This window comes from Chrysemys picta, chromosome 3 (assembly GCF_011386835.1).
Source record: "Chrysemys picta bellii isolate R12L10 chromosome 3, ASM1138683v2, whole genome shotgun sequence".
NCBI classification, from domain to species: domain Eukaryota; kingdom Metazoa; phylum Chordata; order Testudines; family Emydidae; genus Chrysemys; species Chrysemys picta.
In genome coordinates, this window is record NC_088793.1 from 132,294,228 (window position 1) to 132,317,531 (window position 23,304).

The window sequence follows — 23,304 nt, forward strand, 5'->3', positions numbered from 1 at the left end:
TAAGATTTACATTTCCAGTACACTTTCCTTGGCATTTTGTCGTAACAGTTAAAAGGCAACCTTAAATCAAATCTCTTGGATACTTTTTGGTACCCAGGTTTTGTTTTGAAGACATGATTTTTCAGAGAGGTTTAAATCCTTAATGTATGGCAAATGCATGATTTTGCAGGGGATGAGCAGAACCCTTGTGTTGTCTAGTTTGAAGAACAAGATACTGAAGTCCTTCAGCAGACTGTGCTCTGACATTATTGTTTTCATGCACCTCAAGAACATAGGTTGAGAATGATCCATCAAGCTATGACAAGCAAGTTTCCAGCTGGGAGCAAAGAGAAGATGACAGCTGAAAAAAGAATTCAAGTAGTTTGCTGAAATAAAAAAACTGCAGGAGAACTAGAAATTAGCATCTGAGATTCTAAAATATTTACAGATATTCCTACATACCAGGCAGCACCTGCTGAAGCCAGTAGATATTAGCAAGACCAAATGATCAATGAAGTTACATTGTTTCATTCAGCTTTAGTGATTCTCTTGAGATATTATGCAGGAAATGAAAGTTACAGACTTCCGTAACCATGCCGCTCAAATTTTAAACATTCAAAAGTCAAAGTAAATATAATTCTGCCTCAATTTCTGAAACAGGAAAATCTATTTAGCAAATACAATTCACTTTTAAACACAGATGTCTTAAACACAGAGTACAGCATATCAAACTGCACACAATATGTAACAGAGGTTGTAATGTAATTGTACCATAACACAGGGTTAAACGCTACTGTACAGTGTTCTCAAAATATAGCTAATACAGGTGTACAGATCAATTGGTGATTTTAAATAGAAAGCCCAGCTAGTAGGTGAGGTAAATGTTATTGGTAAAGGGACTTCTCTGTGCTATATTCTCTCTTACAGGGGTCTATATGGATAACCACTAAGGCTTATATTGACAGAGCGAACACAATGGCTAAATATCACTGATACAACATTCTGTGTTCTCGCTTGTAACTTGATTTTGTTACACTTTTTAAAAATGAGAAATGCCATTTTAAAAAGAACTCTTCCCCTGCATTGTTTCATTGCTACATTTTCAGTAAATCCCCATTGCCACAGATGCCAGGGAAAGACATTATTTTAGCCTTATTACTTCTGCTAGCAGAATATTATGCCCTGCAGAAATACAGTGGAAACTATGTCTGTCATTAAGAAGTTTATATATAAAGTTTTTATCATTAATAATTTGAACATTCCCTAAAGGGCTTGGGTATTAAAAAAGAGAAGGGTTATTTTTATTTTCTCTATACCATGTAAAATGGCTATAAACTTCAGTACAAATATTAGGCTGTCCCTCAGTTTACATAACCCTGGATTAGGCCATCGGTCACTTGACTCATACACAGTAGCTCAATGTGATGCAAGGTGACGGAGGTCTTTGAGCTTTCATCTTCCCTTCTATCATCTGTGTAAAACTGGGATAATACTGGCCTCCTTTGAAAAGTGGTTTGAGATCAACTGATGAAAAGCACTATAGAAGAGCTACGTATTATTATTATTATTATATTTGATATGTCCTCCATTTCCATACATAACATTCCCCTTTTCCACAATCTAAAAGTTACACCAGGGGTAAAACAACTTGCATTTTACACCAAGTGTAAAAAAGAGGTTAGGACGTTTAATAAACAGGGATAAATATCCACTTGGGTTGCACGGAAATCTATTTTGCCCAGTAAATAAATTCAGATTTGAATCCAGGCCTACAAAGATGAAATGTTTGAACATTCATGTGCTATTCTATCTACATTTTTCAAAAGGAAAGGAGTAACTCAGATTTAAGCCAGAGTCATGAATAAATATTAGATGGGCTAGCAGCCCAGTCACCAATAATCTGAAGAAAAAGTCTGAGATTCTTCTCACCATTATATTCCAGCACTTTGAAGTTCTGGTCAGAGGTATGTTGTGATGTTATTGACATAAACTGTGGCCGTATAGATGTTTGTTGCAACCAGCATCCTATGGCTGCACCAGGTCTTGTACAGAGGAGGCCAAGTGAGGTGTCTATGGAAAGGTTGTAGTTTACTGGTTATGATTATGCTGTCTGTATGTTTGTATCATATTTGTATTTGAAGTTATGAATATTGGCTATGTACTTGTTTGATTCTAAGTAGCCTCAGTGAAGCATTTGGTCAGCTTCTTGAGAAAGAACTATTCTCAGTAAGTGCCCAATCAAGAAACACTTAACTGACAATGAACTTTGGGAGACGCCAATCCACATCTGAGCTTTCCTGAGAACGTTCAAACTAACATGTAAACAATGGTATTGGCCTGCAAAAAGCGGAATCATCCATAGATATGTGACTTGCCCAGGTGGCTACAGACTCCATCTTGTTGCTGTGATCATGAACAGGAGAACAAAGGGGTTTCTGCCCACAAGAGAGAGAATATAAAAGGCCCTGGAAACCCCTCCATTTTGTCTTCAGCTGGCTCAAAAGATAGCCTTTCCACCCCAAAGAGATGCCTGAAAGAACCTGGAACAAAGGACATTAACTATGGGGGGTGGGGTGTGAGTGATTGCTGGACCCAGAGTAGGAAGGAGTCTAGTCTATGAAAGAAGCTTATTGGAACATCTCTGAGGGTGAGATTTACCTGCATTTAGTTTCCTACTGTATTAGGCTTAGACTTGCATGTTTTTGTTTTATTTTGCTTGGTAATTTACTTTGTTCTGTCTGTGATTACTTGGAACCACTTAAATCCTACTTTTTATACTTAATAAAATCACTTTTTGCTTATTAAATTGACCCAGAGTAAGTAATTAATTCCTGGGGGAGCAAACAACTGTGCATATTTCTCTATCAGTGTTATAAAGGGCGAACAATTATGAATTTACCCTGTATAATATGTATAATCAGAGTAAAATGGATTTATTTGGCATTTGGATCCCATTGGGAACTGGGTGTCTGGGTGCTAGAGACAGGAGCACTTCTTAAGCTGATTTCAGTTAAGCCTGCAGCTTTTGGGGGACGTGGTTCAGACCTGGGTCTGTGTTTGTAGCAGGCTAGCGTGTCTGGCTCAACAAGACAGGGTACTGAAGTCCCAAGCTGCCAGGGAAAACAGGCTCAGACGTAGTCTCAGTACATCAGGTGGTAATTCCAAGAGGGTCTCTGTGACCCAACCCGTCACATACGTGAAAGCTGATGTTTAAGGGAAAGGGGCCCATAATAAGGAATAATCTTATTTTGTAGGGGGAAATCTGTTCAGGGCCCCAGTGGATTTCCTGGACACTTTGGTGGTTGGCGACAGGGACAGAGGATGTGAAGTGTAAGTAGGCACCAGCACTTCAAATGATTAAATAAAAGGGGAGAGAAGGAGCAACAAAGATACAAAGGGAAGAAGTTGTTTCATGCAGAACTAAATTACAAATCTAAGTGTGGTAATGGGGTAGGGAGCTGAAATGTTTAGACACATTTTAAATGTGAATCAAAATGTTCCACTCTTCAGTTTAACTCCTATCCTGCTGCACCTGAAGTCAAGTGGAGTTTACCTACTCACTTCCATGGATTCAGGGCTTCCTTTTCTACATTAGAAATAACACTTCCCTCCTGCTGGAAGACTGTCTGGGGACTGGAGAACTATGGGATAATGAAATCCCAATAGGTAGGGGTTGCAGCGGCAGTTTTGCTAGACCTCACTTAAGACAGGAAGGGATGTTCACACAGACAGTTTATAATTCTTTGGGCTTAAATTTTTTTGCTAAAATTGGATAGTTTTAGGAGAAAGCTCTGCATGAGAGAGTCAAACCCACCCACCTCTACAATGAAAAGTGGAAAAGTTGCAGTTGGCCTTTCTACCTATTATGATGTCACTATATTCACTTCCGTTCTTCCAGTCCCTGAGAGAGTGCCATCCAAAAGAAATATAGAAATCAAAACTTGATATTCCTAATATTTCTAAGTAAAACATGAAAAAAGAAAAGTCATCTTGGGAAAAAATGGTCGTCTTTAAACATCACAATGGACATAAGCAAGAATATTTTTTCTTTAAAAACAAGACAAACTAAAGGCAACATCAATCAACATTCTGACAATATTTATTACAAACCTCTCACTTCCCGCTGATGATATTCTTTGTTTTTAAGTATGGGGTGTGAAATCCACAGCCAAGGATGATGCTTGCGGAGCTGAGGAAGTATGTAATGTGTTACGAATCCCACAGTCCATGCTAAAGCAAACAGCACAATGCTGAGAAATGGCTGAGCCAAAGGAGGAAAATAATGGAATCACATTTACAAATAATATTTTATAGACACACAATATTTTTAATGTACAACAATTTAATCTTCCTTATACATTTGCAAGAAATATTGATTCTTATATAAAAAGCATCAAAGACTACAGGTGGGAAGCAGATGTGGGGCTCAGGAAATGAATGCAACAACCTTTGTTCTTTTTCAAAATGTACTTTACACACACATTTAACTAGTATTGTAACTGAAAATAAAAAAGCTAAATTGGTCGGGTTTATGTAAGAATCCCTCTTCCAACAGCTTCTATGTCATAAAAAAAGAGTAGTATAAAGCAAAGGTTTAGGGAAAACAATTACTAAATACATTAAATTGTGCCTAATATAAATATCTATAACTGATTTGCAGTGTATATCAAAAGCCTTGAAATTATCTTTGCCATTAAATAATTTTTCCTTAACTCTTCTCTTCACAGCTCCTTTCTATTCTTAGCCGTGTGATTTTGCATAATAGAGATGATATCTTAGGGGGAAAATATTTAAAAAGAGGGGATTATAATACATACCCTTAATGACAGAAACACAGTGCTGGCGCTGACTGCAAATGATAGAACAGCAGCCACTGTGCAGACAATGAGATCCGATTTCAAGATTTCCTTCTGTGAATATAATTTTTTTAAAATACAAAATTATCAAGTGAATACTATTTTAACTGGATAAATTATATTACTCCATTATGAATTACTAATAGTTTGCATTGTGATGACATTAGTCATTGTTTTACAATACATAAATATATTTTAATGTAAAGGTATTTTCTGCAATATGCTTTGCAAAATTATTTCCCCGCATGCTACATTTGTTAAAAAGACCCTGTCAATCATATTAAAATTTTATCAAAATTAATTTAAAAACATATTTTGTAAACATTGTTTAAGTATCCCATGTTACAATTAAAACTAACCTAAAACTAAAATGGTTTTACATTAAATTTGTGTCTCCGTTTATGCAATGGTATTTGTGGGGTTTTCTGTATTTCTGTTTTCAGAAGTGGGCCTATCTCTAGTATTATGTAATGATAATGAAAGATAAGAATCTACCTTCAAGTAAAGAACTATAACTGGGCTGGAGTAATTGTGTTTTGGAGATATAGGAAAATATGTTCTTCCTAACCCATTTTTCTTGTGATTAAAATATCATCATGAATAAACAAATTAACAAGGTAGTTTTTGAGCTATGTGAATTTTTGAACCATTGTATTTTAGAGCTTACAGAAATGTCTTTGGTTAGCAAATCAATAACTTGGCTTAGACTTATGACTAGACATATTACAGAGGGTTAGCAGTACTTAACACTGGAAGCAAATGCAGGTGCTGACTGGCATAAACTGAATGCCTACTACTAGATATTTATCTAAATACTGACTTGTAGTGCTTTAATTTAAAGACTCCTAGAAACCTGGGATACAACAAAATTTCACTTAAAAGAAAACTTCATCTGATTCAAGATGTTTCTGACTGTGTACCCAGCCCCAATAGCCAACCTAGCCAACAAGTGTTTCTGTGGGGAGGAGGAAGAAAACATAAAATAATGATAGGATAACAGACCCAACAACAGGAAGATAAAAATGAAACAGAGATGTAGGAGACAACACTTGACCAACAAATTTTAAAGTATAGGGGGAGCTATCAGTGACCACTATATTTCGGTTGCTTAACAATTTCGGTTATCAAAAGATGATTGCGACCTGTTTCTAAGAACACGAACACTTACACTGTTTATAGCAGGCCTTTGAAATTCAGCTGGACTAAAGCCCTTAGGCTTGAGGAGTGCCTTTTCTGTATCCCATAAAACTCCACTCAGGTTTAGCTGAAATATAAAGTCTTAATTGTCGTTTTCCTGGCTTGTGTTCCTCAGGAAAATTTTGGCAGACTGCCAAAGTATTAATGGACCGTGAACATTCTAAAGAACTAGATCCAAACCACTGCCAAAGCAGCAGCACCAAAACCACCATATACATGTTCTGGCAATGTAAGGAAGCCAGGAGGAGTGCAAGCAGAGTTGGTGCAGCCTTCCAACAAACACCCTGCCTGCCTGGACTCAGCACATGGCTCCAGTGGCCATACCCACCTCTGAAGACACCACATCAGACAGAAGCATCCCAACGCAAGGGGATAGAGTGAAAGAGAGAACCAGGCCAGGCCAGCCCCTCACCATCAACTAACTCCTGATCTCCCACCTGGTCCTGCCCCAGTGGCCCATTCCCACCCACAGGATAACAGCCTTCTCCTGCCACCAGCTAATGTAGTTAGCCCTGTGGCTCAAGTGGTAGCAGCTGTGCATCAGTACTGAAAGTTCAGGGTTGAAACCCTAATGATGATGCACATAATGGAATTTATTTTTACCTTTTTTTCCTTATTAAAAATCCTAGGAAATTACATACTAAAAACGACATTAAAATAATGTTATTTAGGTTGCAAAGTTAAGCACTTGAAAGCTAGGAAATGCTAGATTTATGGTTGCCTGTACAACCTTAATTTAGCCCTGCTGGGTATAATATAATATAATATAATATAATATAATATAATATAATATAATATAATATAATATAATATAATATAATATAATATAATATAATCTTTAATTACATGATCACATACCATTCTCAGTAATGACAACTCCAAGCATTCAAAAATTGCGAGTCAGGCCCCAAAGAAATCATGAGGTTGGCTAAACGTTAATAAATGTACTCGGGTCATGTTTTCAAAGCTAGACTGAAGGATAGAAACTTACTATTTTTAAAATGAAAGCTGATATTCTCATGTAATCATATGCCTCCTAGAGCTGGGGTTTTAAGAAAAACATCACATATCATGATATTTGCAGTAAGATGATGAGAGTTGGTGAGAGTAAATAAAACACTGCACATTTTCCACAAGACCCCATGCACAGGGGGGTGTACAGAATGGATGCCAAAGCAGGCTGAATTAAGGTTGGACGGGCCATGATTTCCTAACTTTCTAGTCCTTGACTTTGCAACCTAACTGACATGTTTTTAATGTAATGTTTGATACACCTTATGTGTGAAAGGCTTGACCTCTGACCCTAGTAAAAATTCAATAGTGAAATAATCACTACCATTGGGATTGTTTTGAAGTTTTGGGTAAAAACAGATCACGCAGACAAAGACTCAACATCACCCATCCACCAATCTATCAAAGAAATATTTCTTTATTTTTTAAAAGGCTATTCTGGATACCCCCTGCTTGTGAGAATAAACAGGAAAACATGCTGTAATTTTTTTCTTCTTGTTTTAAATTATACATTGGGAGCTTTGTATAAATCCTTTTACTAGCTATCTGACTGTTTGTACTAAAGGCCAGGAAGGAAGTTGAGTTTGAATGTAACACATTAACACCCTCAGGCTACTGGTTAATGTAGTAATCAACTGTGGGGATGCCTATAGAAATTAATTATAATGCTAGGAAGCTCCATTCTCAAAGTTGAATGGTCAATTATCCATGACAGCTGCTTTGTAATTCCAGTTTCCAAAGCTGACAATTCTTACATTGCCATTCGAGCAGAGAAAAAATAGTAAAGGTCATATAGCTAAACATTACAAATGCGATATTGATTACAACTAACATGAATATGAAGTCATTATACAACACAACAGATTTATTTTAGTATTTAAACCTATTTGCTTTCATCTTGGGAGGTGAACCAGTTATTTATATCTTAAATTTATTGATTAAAAAGGTGCTAATTTAGCCTGAATATTATGCATGCTTTATACATAGGCGAATAGCCCAGTGGACACTGGACATTTTGTTGCACTTTGCCATCTTATGCAGTTGACAATGGAGGAAAAAGCTTGTTTGGGCCATTACACAGGGGCATGCTGAGGGAAACAAAAGGGGGAAGGATAATACTATTTAAATTTCTCCTTCTGGTCCTCATGTAACAGTGTACCCAATTCCCAGATTGATCAAAGTTCTTCTTACAGAGGATCTGAAAGCTATTTTTAGTTTGCTTTTGAAAATTAATCAAAACCAGAGCTGGTTACGATAGCACACTCCCTTAACTATAATAGAATAAGATCAGAATGGATTGTTGTTTGAATGTTTCCCTCAAATTTGATGCACATATCTTTTTAGCTGTCTACACACACCAATACTGGCATTGCACTGTGAGAAAAATTGTGGCGAACTTACTTAACTTGGCTCAACTATTTATTAAGACATAGGTGCCAGCCACTAAAGGGTTTAGACAGAGCATGTATTAAACTACAATCGCAGTCTCCTCTTCAGGGAGTACTATCTGTGTCCCAGCATGGAAGAGTTAGCACTACATAAACCAATTTAGACTTGTGCACATCTGCTTACATTAATATATAAACTGGAGGAAACCCAAACACAGGAAGAAAGGAAGGTACAGCATTAGGAGGCCCTTGTAGCAGCCAGTAAAAACAGCCTGTGTTTCTGGAAAAGTACGTGAGATGTCAAACGTGTGTAGCAGAAATGTGCAGCTGACAAGCACCATGTGAAACCAATTCCCTGGCAGAAAAGAGCACCAAGAAACAAATTCAACCACAAAAAAGGGACCAAGACACAAAGGCCCTGTCTATATTACCAGTATAGCCATGCCAGAGCACTACAGTGGAACACAGTTATCCACTTTTCCTATGGTTCCAGTCTGCAATATAGTCAGGACCTTAACTGTGTTTTTAACCAGATCCTCATCTGCACTCTGAAATGAAATTATTGTAACCAGTTCAAGGGACGGCCATATTGTTAACTGGGTCAGTCTCCTGACATGGTTCAACTTGTAGAATAGATGAGGTCAGACTGTACACTTGCCTCAGGCAATGAGCAATAAGTGGAAGGGATGTGTGGGTTATAAAATCAGAAGAAAATTATGCCTCCCACTATATCTACAATACAGTCAACCAGTTCATAGAAATCAATTGACAGTGGATTGTGCCCATAAGCTACATACCAAAAACGCCAGAGTATGTAGCCAAGCTTTATAATAAATACTTTATATCTTTGCTTAGAAGCCTCCCTCCATTAATAGCCAGACCTCTACTATGCACTTTAACCAAGTAAAATAATTAAGTTTAACAGAAGTTGTGACTTCTACACCAAGCAATAAAGTAGCGTATTTTCCATGCACTCCTTAAACACTACTTACTCCCACAGATACTTACACTTTAGGGATTATCTAGCTCCCCAGTGCTTTGAGGTGCCATTATGGATGCTGTGCTGAGGAGAAGGAAAGGTTTCTAGAAGCAGGGCAATTCAGAACTTTTGGAAGGAATTAGCCACACCTTAACCCTTCTGGGAACCCCATCTTTGACCAGTCTGAACTCCTGAGGTATCCACCTTCCCCTGGGGACCAGTCACCAATACTTTCCTAAAGCCATGTCTACAGTGGCAGAGTTTTTTCGCCAAAAGTTTTGTCAACGGTCAAAAAGCGCTAAAAGAAAATGGTTGCTGCATGTTCACACTGTCTTCCTCTGTCAGCAGAGCGCATCCACACTTGAGGCAGTAGCGTCGACAATTGAGCATGGTTAAGGGATTCCACATGGGTGGATTGCAGGTTTCCAGTACATAAAATAAATAATTTTAAAAAGCCTTACCACTGACTCTCTCATCTTCTCTGGGAATGCATCTGTTGATGAATCTCTCAAATTTTGACGTAGAAAGTGAGGAAAAAATTTACATTGAATAAGGGACCTATTATAAAAAACATTTGTTAGAATACCTCGGAATAACCGCTTTTCAGCTAATGGGGTTATATGCCCTTACACATTTTAGAGCCCAACTTTACCCTTACATACACAGTAACTATTCTACTGCTGCATAGCAGGGGATTGCTATAGAAAAGCTGAAAATCTGGCCAGGGCAGTGTCAGCTTCCTCACTGATAAGGAAGTCTAGTCTAGAATCAGCACAGTAGCATTAATTGGAAAGGGACCATGGGAGAGGGTAGTTCAGTTCCATGCCCTTTCTAATCTTTGACCACTACTGAGAATGCTGGCAAGGGGGTTCTTTTGTGCCACTTCTGATGTCAAACACTGATATTACAAATAGGGTGACCAGATGACCCGATTTTATAGGGACAGTCCCGATACTTGGGGCTTTTTCTTATACAGGTTCCAATTACTCCCCACCCTGTCCCAATTTTTCACACTTGCTATCTGGTCATCCTAATTACAAAGGGAAAAATGCTCACCTCAATATAAATTACATGTTCATTCTCATTTTAGTTTTACACAACACCTTCTCCTTCATCTTAAAATTTATGCTGTAGGCCATTCCTTAAATACTGTTTCCAATCCCCTAAACTCCATTTAGTTAAATTCAGAGTCATTAAAAAATATCTTAAACCTCTTTTTGGGGATTATACATTTTAATCATGATTATTCAATGAATACTTGATGTTGTTGTAGAATCAGAAACTCATATTTTAATCTCAAACAAGACATTTAACAACCATTTGAACTGCTGAGAATTTGATTAAGGTCGTTAGGGGATTAGAAACTAGATTTAAAAGGTGGCCAAGCAATGAATTCAAGGATTCAAAATACCTTATTTAAAACAAAAGATACGAGTTTTTGTTTAATTAAAGACATTAATAGACTGGGAATTATATCCTGAAGAAAATACACATTTAAAATCTAAAGAACTTATTCTTGAGTGCTTATTTGGTATTTTTCTGTTTGTATTTTACACAAGAACTGATAGTACTTCACCCCACAACCATTTCTGTATTCTATAGCATCCTGTAGAATGAGTTATATGTCACTCGTAGTGGACCTGATCCAGAGCCCATTGAAATAAATTGAAAGATTCAATGGGTTTTGGATTAGGCTCCAGGAGAGTAAGTGGAAGCACTTCTTACTGCACTTCCACCTCAGACAGAATACAGCAGGGATCATGAGGATGACAGGATTTACATAAACCACACTGAAGAATTTAAGAATTTCAGTTAATGCCACAGCTCCTTTTCACCTTCCTTCCCATTCCTGTTTCCTCCCCTGCATATAACAACTCCCCATTGTCTCCCTCAGAATTACCTGGCTCTCTCTGTGAATGCCCGAAAAAGGCCCACACCAAGATGGCATGGGGTCCCATGTTTCTAGTTGCATCTCTGCTTCTGTCAGCCCAACCTTCAGATCACCATGTTGCTTGTTCTACACTGGTTCTTCACTGTCCCTGGACTCAGCTTTAAATGCTTACTACCTTGAAGAGCAGTTAACATCAGTGGAGAGGCAAAGGTGATGGAACTGACACTAGAAAAGAGTTGTGATCGGGTTGTGCTCCCCAAGGGTCAGAAACTCTTCCTCTTGCTTCTTAAGTGCTTCCTAATGCATCTCCCCAAACCCTGATAATTAGCCTGTCCCCAGGTGGCATCCATTGGGGATTAACTAGTTCCATAAGGGTTAATCATATAATTCCCAGACAGCAAAATATGACCCAAAGAACTTAGTACTGATGAAAGGTACTAGATTTATTGCCCAGGTGGTTGAAGCCCTTTATTCATTTACCGAACTGGTACACCATGGGCAGCAGGTGTGAACACTTCCCATTTCATCAAAGTACTTTGGGTACCTAGTGATGAGAAATTGAATCATTTGGTTTCTGTTTATTCATTCATTGTTCTTTCTGCTGAGACAACTGACAGTGGCACCATTTAGTGACAAATCTGATGGTAGTTTTGCAATGGAGACAGCTGGCTACTGGAATGGACCAAGACCAAAATATATTTCATACAAGCTACCAAACTAATGACACTATCTTTCAGCCACTGACAGCAGTCTTTGGCCCTGATCCAGCAAATGCTTCACTTTACTATTATACATCATCTCATTGATTTCAATGGGACTACTCATGGTAGTACACTTAAGCACATACATAAACGTTTTCAGGATCAGTACCTTATTTTGTACCATTTATCTAGAGGTAAATGTGTATCTTATTGCTAGTCCTTGAGATATCCAGTCCCGCTCAAAAAAGAGTGTTTTCTAAAACACTGGTATAATAACCATAAAAGCCCTTCTTTATCATACTTTTTCAGTATGTTTCTTTCCAGTGAGACCCAAGTTTACACAACCAACTTTGTTAGAAGATGCCTTAAGTCACCGAATTCAGAAATCACCATCTCCAGACTTAAATATCACCCTGTGCAAGTTATAGTTTACATGCCATACAATAAAAAAAAGTTTACTGACAACTTACATAAGTACAGATGGATCACTGCTTTGCCTGCTAAGATGATAAGAAAGTGCAACTAAAAGGCCACAGAAAGCAGAGAACAGTGCTGGAATGTGTCGAGCATCCCATGGTTCCTAATGGGAAGGACAAAAAGCAGAATACTTTTATGTTAGGAATGCAAAACTTACTTTTTAAAGGAAGCTAAATCCTACATACAGTGCTAGATCTACAGTACTCAATACATCATATATCAAGGAGTTATAGTTCTATCATATCACAATCTATTATTGTGAGAATGGCTGAGATGTTACAGACATACTTTAGAATTACACAAACTATATACAAAAATATCTCCATAATCAGCAATTAGAAAAGAAACTAGAAAACACATGAAAAGCAGATTTCCCCCCTCTAAATAAACACCAGAGGCAAAATTTATAATCCTCATTAAAAGAACAAATTAGAGATGCGAGTAAAATAAATTGCATTTTATTTGCTAAGCCTTAAAATCAAAGGTAGTTTACTCGACCTTTGGCAAGCACTCTCAATAGCCTGCATAAAATCATAGAAAATTAGGGTTGGATGAGACCTCAGGAGATAATCTAGTCCAACCCCCTGCTCAGAGCAGGACCAACCCCAACTAAATCATCCCAGCCAGGGCTTTGTCAAGCTGGGCCTTAAAAACCTCTAAGGATGGAGATTCCACCACCTCCCTAGGTAACCCATTCCAGTGCTTCATCACCCTCCTAGTGAAATAGTTTTTCCTACTATCCAACCTAGACCTCCCCCACTACAACTTGAGACCATTACTCCTTGTTCTGTCCTTTGCCATCACTGAGAACAGCCTAGCCCCATCCTCTTAGGAACCCCCTTCAGGTAGCTGAAGGCTGCTATCAAATCCCCCCTCACTCTTCTCTTCTGCAGACTTCTCCTCGTAAGTCATGTGCCCCAGCACCCTAATCATTTTCATTGCCCTCAGTTGGTCTCTCTCCAATTTGTCCACATCCTTTCGGGGGGGGGGGGGGGGGAAGGAGAGGGCGGAGCAAAACTGGACGCAATACTCCAGATGTGGCCTCACCAGTGCCAAATAGAGGGGAATAATCACTTCCTTCAATCTGCTGGCAATGCTCCTACTAATGCAGCCCAATATGCTGTTAGCTTTCTTGGCAACAAGGCTCACTATTGACTAATATCTAGCTTCTTGTCCACTGTAATCCCCAGGTTCTTTTCTCTATGACTGCCGCTTAGCCAGTCAATCCCCAGCCTGTAGCAGTGCATGGGATTCTTCCTTCCTAAGTTCAGGACTCTGCACTTATCCTTGTTGAACCTCATCAGATTTCTTTTAGCCCAATCCTCCAATTTGTCTAGGTCACTCTGGACCCTATCCCTACCCTCCAGCGTATCTGCCACTCCCCACAGCTTAGTGTTATTAATGAAGATGTTGAACAAAACCGGCCGCAGGACCAACCCCCTGGGGCACTCCGCTTGATACCGGCTGCCAACTAGACATCGAGGCATTGATCACTACTCATTGAGCCTGACGATCTAGCCAGCTTTCTATCCACCTTATAGTCCATTCATCCAATCCATACTCCTTTAACTTGCTGGCAAGAATATTATGGGAGACCATATCAAAAGCTTTCTTAAAGTCAAGATATATCACATCCACTGCTTTCCCCATATTCAGAGAGCCAGTTATCTCATCATAGAAGGCAATCAGGTTGGTCAGGCATGACTTGTCCTTGGAGAATCCATGTTGACTGTTCCTGATTACCTTCCTCTCCTTCAAGTGCTTCAAAATGGATTCCTTGAGGACCCGCTCCATGATTTTTCCAGGAACTGAGGTGAGGCTGTAATTCCCCAGATTCTCCTTGTTCCCTTTTTTAAAGAGAGGCACTATACTTGCATTTTTCCAATCATCTGGGACCTCCCCCGATTGCCACGAGTTTTCAAAGATAACAGCCAATGGCTCTGCAATCACATCAGCCAACTCCCTCAGCACCCTCGGATGCATTAGATCCAGACCCATTGACTTGTGCATGTCCAGCTTTTCTAAATAGTCCTTAACCTGTTCTTTCACCACTGAGGGCTGCTCACCTCCTCCCAATACTGTGCTGCCCAATGCAGCAGTCTGGGAGCTGACCTTATCTCTGAAGACCAAGGCAAATAAGCATTGAGTACTTCAGCTTTTTCCACATCATCTGTCACTAGGTTGCCTCCCCTATTCAGGAAGGGTCCCACACTTTCCCTGACCCTCTTCTTGTTGCTAACATACCTGTAGAAACCCTTCTTGTTACCCTTCACATCCTTGCTAGCTGCAACTCCAATTGTGCTTTGGCCTTTCTGATTACCCCGCTGCATGCTCAAGCAAGATTTTTATACTCCTCCCTAGTCATTTGTCCAAGTTTCCATTTCTTGTAAGCTTCCATTTTGTGTTTAAATTCCCCGAAGAGTTCTCTGTTAAGCCAAGCTGGTCACCTGCCATATTTGCTATTCTTTCTGCACATCGGGATGGTTTGTCCCTGCAAACTCAATAAGGACTCTTTAAAATACAGCTAGCTCTCCTGGACTCCTTTCCCCTTCATGTTATTCTCCCAGGGGATTCTGCCCATCAGTTCCCTGAGGGAGTCAAAGTCTGCTCTTCTGAAGTCCAGGGTCTGTATTCTGCTGCTTTCCTTTCTTCCTTGTGTCAGGATCCTGAACTCAACCATCTCATGGTCACTGCTGCTCAGATTGCCACCCACTTCTATTTCCCCTACCAATTCTTCCCTGTTTGTGAGCAGCAGGTCAAGAGGAGCATGGCACCTAGTTGGTTCCTCCAGATGGACAGAGATATGCCAAGTTCTATAGGCAATGTTAATGTAAACAGCAACATGCAAACAAAAAATGCAGGCATGAACAACACTCTTGCAAGGAGCAACCACTCATTATTTATTATTAGAGGGGGTAAAACAGTGATTGCCATTGTTAAGGCTCAGCTCCAGCATCCTCTTTCAATTGTTCCTAACTTTCTAAAAAAAATGCTCTTTGGGCTAAAATTTTCCATGTTTATTCTCAACTCAGAATATTCATGGAAACTTTGATGATAATCAATTGATACCCAATATCTTAAAAATGGCTCCATCAAATACATACTTCACAATATGACTAAGTCATAATCTGCATCCGACACAGTGCAGCTACACACTTCCCCATACATGGGTCTTATGCCAAAGCCACAATTGACCCTTGGGTGTGTAACTTCTTTTCCAAAACTGAAATACATTGAAGAGCCTTGCGATTTCAAAACTACTTTATACTGTATGAGACATAACTCCTTCCCCTTCCTAGTATTAAATAAACCCTAGATGATCATATATATTCTTTACATTACTTTAATAGTCCATTACGTCATGCACCTCTCTGTTCTTAGCCTGCCCCCTCCCCCTTCTGCAGCTAGTTACCTCTTTACTGCTCTCCAGAATTAAACTACACAGCAATCAGGGAAAGCACATTCTATGCCAATGCGGTATGTTTTACAAAAAATGTGGACACAAAATGGTTCCATTTCTCTAGAATCAGTGTAAATGAACCATAACTGTTTTGTCATTTTCCTTCCTGACTAATGATGGCTGGTAGAGCTCTAAATTTAAAAAGCTGAAAGAACAACATAGTCAATAATTGGACAATGATTCTTCTCCCCAGGGGAAAAGGAATGACAGGGTTTCACTCTTGGATGGTGATGTTATCTGTCATTCCGGAGAGGGAGTTTGTATTCCTAGTTGCCTTCATTCTGTTTAGGTGATGTCTTGCTCTTTCATTCCATATACAACTTTGACTTTGATCCACACACACAAATAGTGGTTTTTAAAGCAAGTGAAATGCAGGTGCAGGGTTAAGGATGAAAGTGATGAATTAAATAAACACTTAGGCTGAAAGAAAAAAAAGTTCTGTTTCACCAGAGGTTCACCTACTCCCAAAATAACCAATTAAAAGGAGAAGAGCTTCTCTGGAATTTAAAAATTTGTAGCCCTAGAAATAAAAAACTATTTTTTTTTTAAAAAGTTGAGCATAGTAGAAGTATCCAAACAAACAGAAAACCCACTCTCTCATGTCATTTGTCCCCTTTTTTAAAAGAAAAGACTTCTCAAGCCTGATACACCTTTACGTTTCAAAGGTACTTTGTAATAAATCCTGCTCCAGAAGGTCCTGCACATGGTAGAATCATTGTGGTAACATGTAGTAATCATGATCGTTTTGATTCGGAAAATCCCCCTCATCACAGATAGCTAGTGCAGGCTGCTGCTACCATATCAGGAGTGAAAGTATAAAGGCTGCAAGAGTTGCACAGTCACTGGCTGCAATGTAGCTGGATGCTGAGACAAGCATCAGTTATGTAAGAGGTGACATATAGGATCTGAGTTTTAACCCTATATATTTTAGCAACGCATGTTGAGAAGTGATTTTGCAACTACTTATAATTTTATCATCATTCAGACATTTTTGTCCCTGCCCCATCCTAGATACACAGTACTCTTCTTTGAGCACAATTTACAAGGCAGGTTTTGAAATTCAGCTGTTTTTTATTCCTTTATTTTTAAAGACATGGTAACAATAAGTGGGAAAACCCCCTCACACCTCATTCTTGTAAAATATTTACCTCTTGGCCGAGTTCATACAAGACAAACTTTAGCCAAAAATAATTTTTCTGGAAGTTATGAGCAAGTGGAACTGAACTGAAACGTCTCCACAAATTTAACCATAGTATTTTGTTACCAAGTGTATTCTATTTTCAATGAACGTTAATGACTGAGGACTGTCAGTTGCCCTAGGAGCATTTATTATGCTCATTAGTCCATTTATGTCAATCCAGAAGTAAGAATCATAATGTTGATTTATTTAGATGATCTGTTGATGGCAGAAAAGTTATTAGAGTGAAGGGAGGAGCTCCCCATAAATTTCTGCAAAGCTACCTCATTGTTCTCCTTCAAAACCTTCCTTGATCAAGCAAAATAATCAGAATTATTAATCATGGCTATTTTATTATCAAAGAAAGGAAAAGTAAACATTAAGCATTAAACCTAATGATAAAATGGTTACATTCATTACAAATCCATTACAATCTCTTCTGTATGTCTATCTGTGGAGAGCTTTTACCAGAGATTACACCCTTAAGCATGAAATGCCTCTGGGGGCGTTCTTTCTTTGGTAAATTAAGACTAAAGTATCTTGTTTCCTAAAACTACTGTGAAATGCTGTCTTAACTATTTTGGGGCTTATCTATACAGAAGGATAATACCCTCTATAAGGATGTCATTTCTAAAGCACACTAATGTGTTGTGCATTCACTGGTCCGTGTGAACTCTGCTGGTGTGTTTTAACACAGTGCTATTTGAAACAGCATTACATTGAAGTGCACTAGGGAACCTTTAGTGTGTACCAGCAGGGTCTACATACACCAATTAATGCGCAACATATTAGTTCTCTTTAGAAATCACACCCCTCTAAAGTACATTCCTCCACTGTGTAGACAAGCCCTTATTAGATCATTTAAAACTGTTTATGTATGGGCAACAGAATTTGTCTAACGGCAGGTGGATCCTGTTAGTTATTATAAATAACCAAACAACTTACAGTTGGACAAAGTAAGCAATCTTAACTAAATCCTATGAAATTGAAGAAAATATTTAAATCAGTTACTTAGAAGAAGCCATTTAAGGAGCTGTTTTAAAATAGGCCAATTACGAATATTAAGAATCTTAAATCCAATTTAATCCCATTATTTCTCTGTTTACCAATGTTTAGTCCCTGTCTCATCTTGGTCTAACCATTTAGTGATTAACAGGAGAAACTGTTAATATTTTAAGTTATCACAGCATTTCCATATCCTAACAAAATTACAAGAGATTTAAAATCTAATCCCTTGGCAGTGTTTTGGTTAATTTTCTCTCACCAATCCATGTTGAAATCTTGGGGAGGTTTCTCTGGTTGGTTTCTTCTTGAGTCTTTTCTGTTCTTCTAAGCTCTTTGTAGTAGCTTGTTTTTAGAGATGGACAGGATGAGTTGTGGAGTGCTTGCTGTTTAAGCATGGTTGCAGAGGTGCTCACTTCAGAGTTTTTTTATACTCTTCTCCTTCCTATTTCCATGAAATTATAGAAAAATTACCTCTTCCAAGCATGTTTAGATTCAAATTGGTTACTATCATTTCTTCATTGGCTCCATACCGTCAGGGTTGGCTTAGGTGACACTTTCAGCTCCTGAACACGCAGTCTATTTAATGAATATGCAACATTTCTAATTACCTTTGTTCTTCATGTAGCAGGAAAATCCCAGATAATCTTTTGAAGTTAGAGGTTAACCTTTTCTTTTCATTCAGTCCATTTTTGAAATCTTTCTTCAATTTTATTAGAGTTCAACAAGAAATGAAATTCTGTTTTCAAAAAGTCCAAACACTCCTATTCTTCATATGAAAGTTTTTAGTTCTCAAAACAATCATCCTAAATTAAATAACTCTTAGAAAGCCAGTAGCTTAAATGGTTATTTAAGAAGTTGTTGATTCTTTTATAACAATTTTTGGAAAAATGATTCTTCAGGTCTGTGTAGGTGAGGGGGTTGCTTGCACAGTGCCAGTAATTAATTAATTCCCCATTAATATAAATACTCTATACTTAAATGGCTTATTACATTAACTAGCTCAGCAAGGTTATTAAATTCCAAGCATTTTACCATTAGCAATGAAATTAGAAAATTATATTAGGAACTTTGCACTTAACTAACACACCTGAAAATATTCCAATCAAAATTATTTCCCATTTCAATATTTAAGAACTAAACAAAAATTTAAAATATTTCCAACTATATATGTTTTTCCTAGAGGCTTTTAAAGAGACAAGCAGAAGTTTTTCTTTGAAAAGAAACGTTGGAGGACCGTTGTATAGGTCCACTTTACCCCTAGGTTTTATGGTTTGATAAGGCTCTTCAGTAACTCTTCTCTTTGACATCCATTTTATGTGTACTAGTCTTTACAATTAAAATGCCTATCAAATATTTTATACACAGAACCAATCACGACAACCAAGCTTACATCCATTTCTCAAAACATAGTATAAAAGAAATTCATGGAGAAAATTAAAGCAAGTTTAAAATGCAGCTTTTCTGAATTTGTATAAACACTCTTTGGGGTAATAAACATGGTTTTATGGCGAAGGAGAGGTTAACTTCTGGACATTTGCTTGTCCTTGGGGACCGAAAGCAGAAACCTTATGCAATTTCTTTTAGCCAGCCTGAACATTTTATAACATAACTAACTAAAATATACACAGATAGTGTTATATTTTCTAGCACCCTGGCTATAACATAATTGTAGCTATATCTTAGTATTCAGTAAAAGCGCAAGTAAGTTTGTAATGGACCTAATATTTTAAAAAATAAGTTATAATAATTTTTGCATCAATTTTGAGGTCTGTCCACCACAGTGGGAACAACATAGACGAGAGGAATCTGGTGATTCCAAAATATTTCATGGTGTATTATTATTCCTCAAAACAGAATGCTGACGGACTGGTTGCAGCAAGGTAACCAATTAGAATGGTAAAGATGAAAAGTGACACTGCTAAACCCAGCACTCTGAATAATTGTGGGAAAACAGGAAGATATACCTAAGGGTTTAAAAGAGCATCCTTAAATATTTGGGGACAAGCCAGAGAACAGCTCAAGAGGGCAGAAAACATCAACACATCATGCAGTCCCATTCAAATCAATCAGATTCCACATTGGTGAATTTGGCTCTGCATCTCCAAACTGATGAATACAATATCTCAGAATAAAAACACCTCCTCCAGGAAATAGAGAGAGAACCTCTTCATAGACTGGGTTCTAGGATGGCTAGTAGGACTCTCAATTTCTGTTGACGCTTACAGAACTAACATGTAGAGCAGAAATAAAGAGAGGCTGAAGGGAACATGCATACTTTCAAAACTAAACACATTACCAACCACTTCAAAAGAGAAAAAGAAAGCTCTATAATTGATGCTGTTAGATACACTAATGGAAGGAATGACTAAAAGAGCCAATGAAACCCTCCCTACCCAGGCTATTTAATTTTATAGGAGCTATAGCTAAAAAAGTAAATTAATAAAAGCCAGAAAGAATTGGAATGATGCCTTGCAGGATGATATAGCTAAGTGATGGTGAGGAGGAATAAAAGAAAATGTCCTTGTAACCAGGCAACAAAAACAAGTATTAGCAATCTATGGACTGTGACATTTATGTTCTCACCCTGTAAAAATCAATCAAATTAATATACAGTAGTCTGAAATGTAAGACTGAGATAGGCAGCTGGTGTCATTTTGTTCATATGATGTGGAAGTGTCATGTGGTATAAGATTTATGGAAAGATATTGTGCAGCAGGTGAAGGTTATAACCAAAATAAAATTTTGCCTAGCTAGTAAACTCTGTATGTTTCAAAGTCACTTAGAACCACCACTACACTTGGTGGCTTCTGTACACAAACTGTGTCAAAAAGAACGTTAAAAACTTTCTCCCCTCATGAACTTTTCTGCTGATTGATCCAAGACATATCAATTATAATATAATACCCGCTATTCAATAGGGATGCACACTGGTGTCAGCTAGTGTGGAACATCTTGCAGGATTAGGGCCTTGAATTCCTGTTATTCCTTTTTGGAGATTTTTGCTATTATGACTTTAGTTGTAGCCAATTACTCTGAACAATTTTTTTTGTTATTGTTGTGACAAAGTTCCTCCTCTGCCTTGGTGGGTCCTGTGCTTTGCTCACCTCAGAGGTTCACGGCTGCCCTCAGTTTGGCTGCTTCTGCTAGAGGCTCAAACCTGCCGTTCACTCAGCTAACCTCATCAGTGGCCAGCATGGGGGGAAAACGGAGAACAATCTCCGCAGTCTCTGTTGTCCCACCTAGTAGGTCAGGGACAGGCCAGATCCTTTTCCAAATTAGACCTTCCCTTCTGGCGTTTCTCACAGACCAGGTCAACTCCTCCTGTGTCCGATCAAGAGTTAGGGAGGCCTGGGGGGAACCCGGACCCGCACTCTACACCAGGTTCCAGCCCAGGGCCCTGTGGATAACAGCTGTCTACGTCTCCTGTATCTGCGGCATGACAGCTACAATTCCCTGGGCTACTTCCCCATGGCCTTCCCCCAGCATCTTCTTTATCCTCACAGCAGGATCTTCCTCCTGAAGCCTGATCACGCTTGTACTCCTCAGTCCTCCAGCAGCACGCCTTCTCACTCCCCGCTCCTTGCTTGCCCTCCACTAACTGATGGGAGGTCCTTTTTAAACCAGGTGTCTTGATTAGCCTGCCCGCCATAATTGATTCTAGTAAGTCCTTAATTAGCTCCAGGTGTCTTAATTAGCTTGCCTGTCTTAATTGGTTCTAGCAGGTTCCTGATTGCTCTAGGGCAGCCCCTGCTATAGTCACTCAGGGAACAGAAAACTATTTATCCAGTGGCCAGTATACTTGCCTTCTACCAGACTCCTGTATTCACAGAGCAGAGAGCACGGGCATGTACTTGGCACGGTTTACCCGTCCCTGAAGCCTGTCCCTTCTGTGGCGTTAGAGAGACCCTGGCGCACGCGTACCTTCAGTGCGCCAGGCTGCAGCCCCTTTTCCAGCTCCTCCAGAACCTCTTATTGAGGCTGCACTTTTCCCCGCACTTATTTCTTTACGCACACCCAATCTGAGGCTTCACAAAGTCACGGGACCACCTCGTCAACCTCCTCCTAGCCATGGCCAAGGTGGCCATTCGTAACACCAGGGAGAGGAGGTTAGCGGGGGGGGGGGGGTGTTGGCCTGCGACTGTGGGGCCGTTTTCTGTTCTTTTATCCATTCACATATCCGGGCAGAGTTCCTCTGGGCAGCGTCCACCGGCTCTCTCGATGTCTTCGAGGAGCAGTGGGCGCTGTCCAGGGTTCTCTGCTCGGTGTCCCCTTTTGGCTCCTTAGTTTTGGCCCTTTGACCCACACAACTGTTCCTGTTGTTGCCTTTGTTGTCCCCAGAACTCTGTTGAGTTCCGGGTTTAGTAGCCCCTCCCTAGGCTGGAGGAGGGGCTTCAGTAGTGGGACAGCTAGCGCTCACCCACGTCCCAGTACTCAAAAGGACCAGACTCCTGTATTCACGGAGCAGTGAACATGGGCGTGTACTTGGCGCGGTTTACCCCTGTCCCAGATACCTGCCCCTTCTGCGGCGTGAGGGAGACTATGGCACACGTTTACCTAGAGTGTGCCAGGTTGCAGCCCCTATTCCGGCTCCTCTTGGATATATTATTACATTTTTGGTTGCACTTTTCCCTTCACTTGTTCATCTACGCACTCCTGATCCGTGGCCCCAGAAAGTCGTGGGACCTCCTTGCCAACCTCCTCCTAGCTCTGGCCAAAATGGCCATCTACAAAACCAGGGAGAGGAGGTTGGCTGACGGGATTTCCTGCAACTGTGAGGCCTATTTCCGCTCCTCCATCCATTCACGCATCGGGCAGAGTTCCTCTGGGCAGCGTCCGCTGGCTCCCTTGATGCCTTTGAGGAGCAGTGGGTGCTGTCCGGGGTTCTTTGCTCGGTGTCACCATCAGGTTCCCTTTGTTTAGCCCTGCGACCTCACTCCTGTCCCTGTTATTTCATTAGTTGTCCCCCGCAATTATTTGGTATCACGGACCTGTGGATCCTCCCCTTAGGCTGGGGGGAGGTCCTTTAGCAGTCCAAAGCCTGCCCACTTCCTGGATCCCAACAGGACCAGACTCCTGTACCTCACTGGTCTGGGTCTGTCACACTGTTTACTGAACATTTTGGAATAAAAACGAAAAATCAGGTTAGCTGCAACACAACTAGTATAACTCCTATTCTTTATAAC

General features: G+C 39.5%; 1 protein-coding gene across 4 annotated transcripts in view; it reads right to left on the reverse strand.

Moving 5' to 3' along the window:
* The window catches only part of PCNX2 (pecanex 2), a 247,386-nt gene that overhangs the window by 123,837 nt on the left and 100,245 nt on the right, over positions 1–23,304 (reverse strand). For 3 of the 4 annotated variants that reach the window (XM_065589022.1, XM_065589025.1, XM_065589024.1), the window contains exons 16-20: positions 12,473–12,582; positions 9,872–9,968; positions 6,004–6,099; positions 4,797–4,889; positions 4,090–4,240 (exon numbers count right to left, since the gene is read on the reverse strand). In XM_065589022.1, coding sequence (XP_065445094.1) covers positions 4,090–4,240; positions 4,797–4,889; positions 6,004–6,099; positions 9,872–9,968; positions 12,473–12,582 — 547 coding nt within the window. The remainder of the gene's footprint in view (positions 1–4,089; positions 4,241–4,796; positions 4,890–6,003; positions 6,100–9,871; positions 9,969–12,472; positions 12,583–23,304) is intronic. The other variant, XM_065589023.1, reaches the window with a different exon arrangement.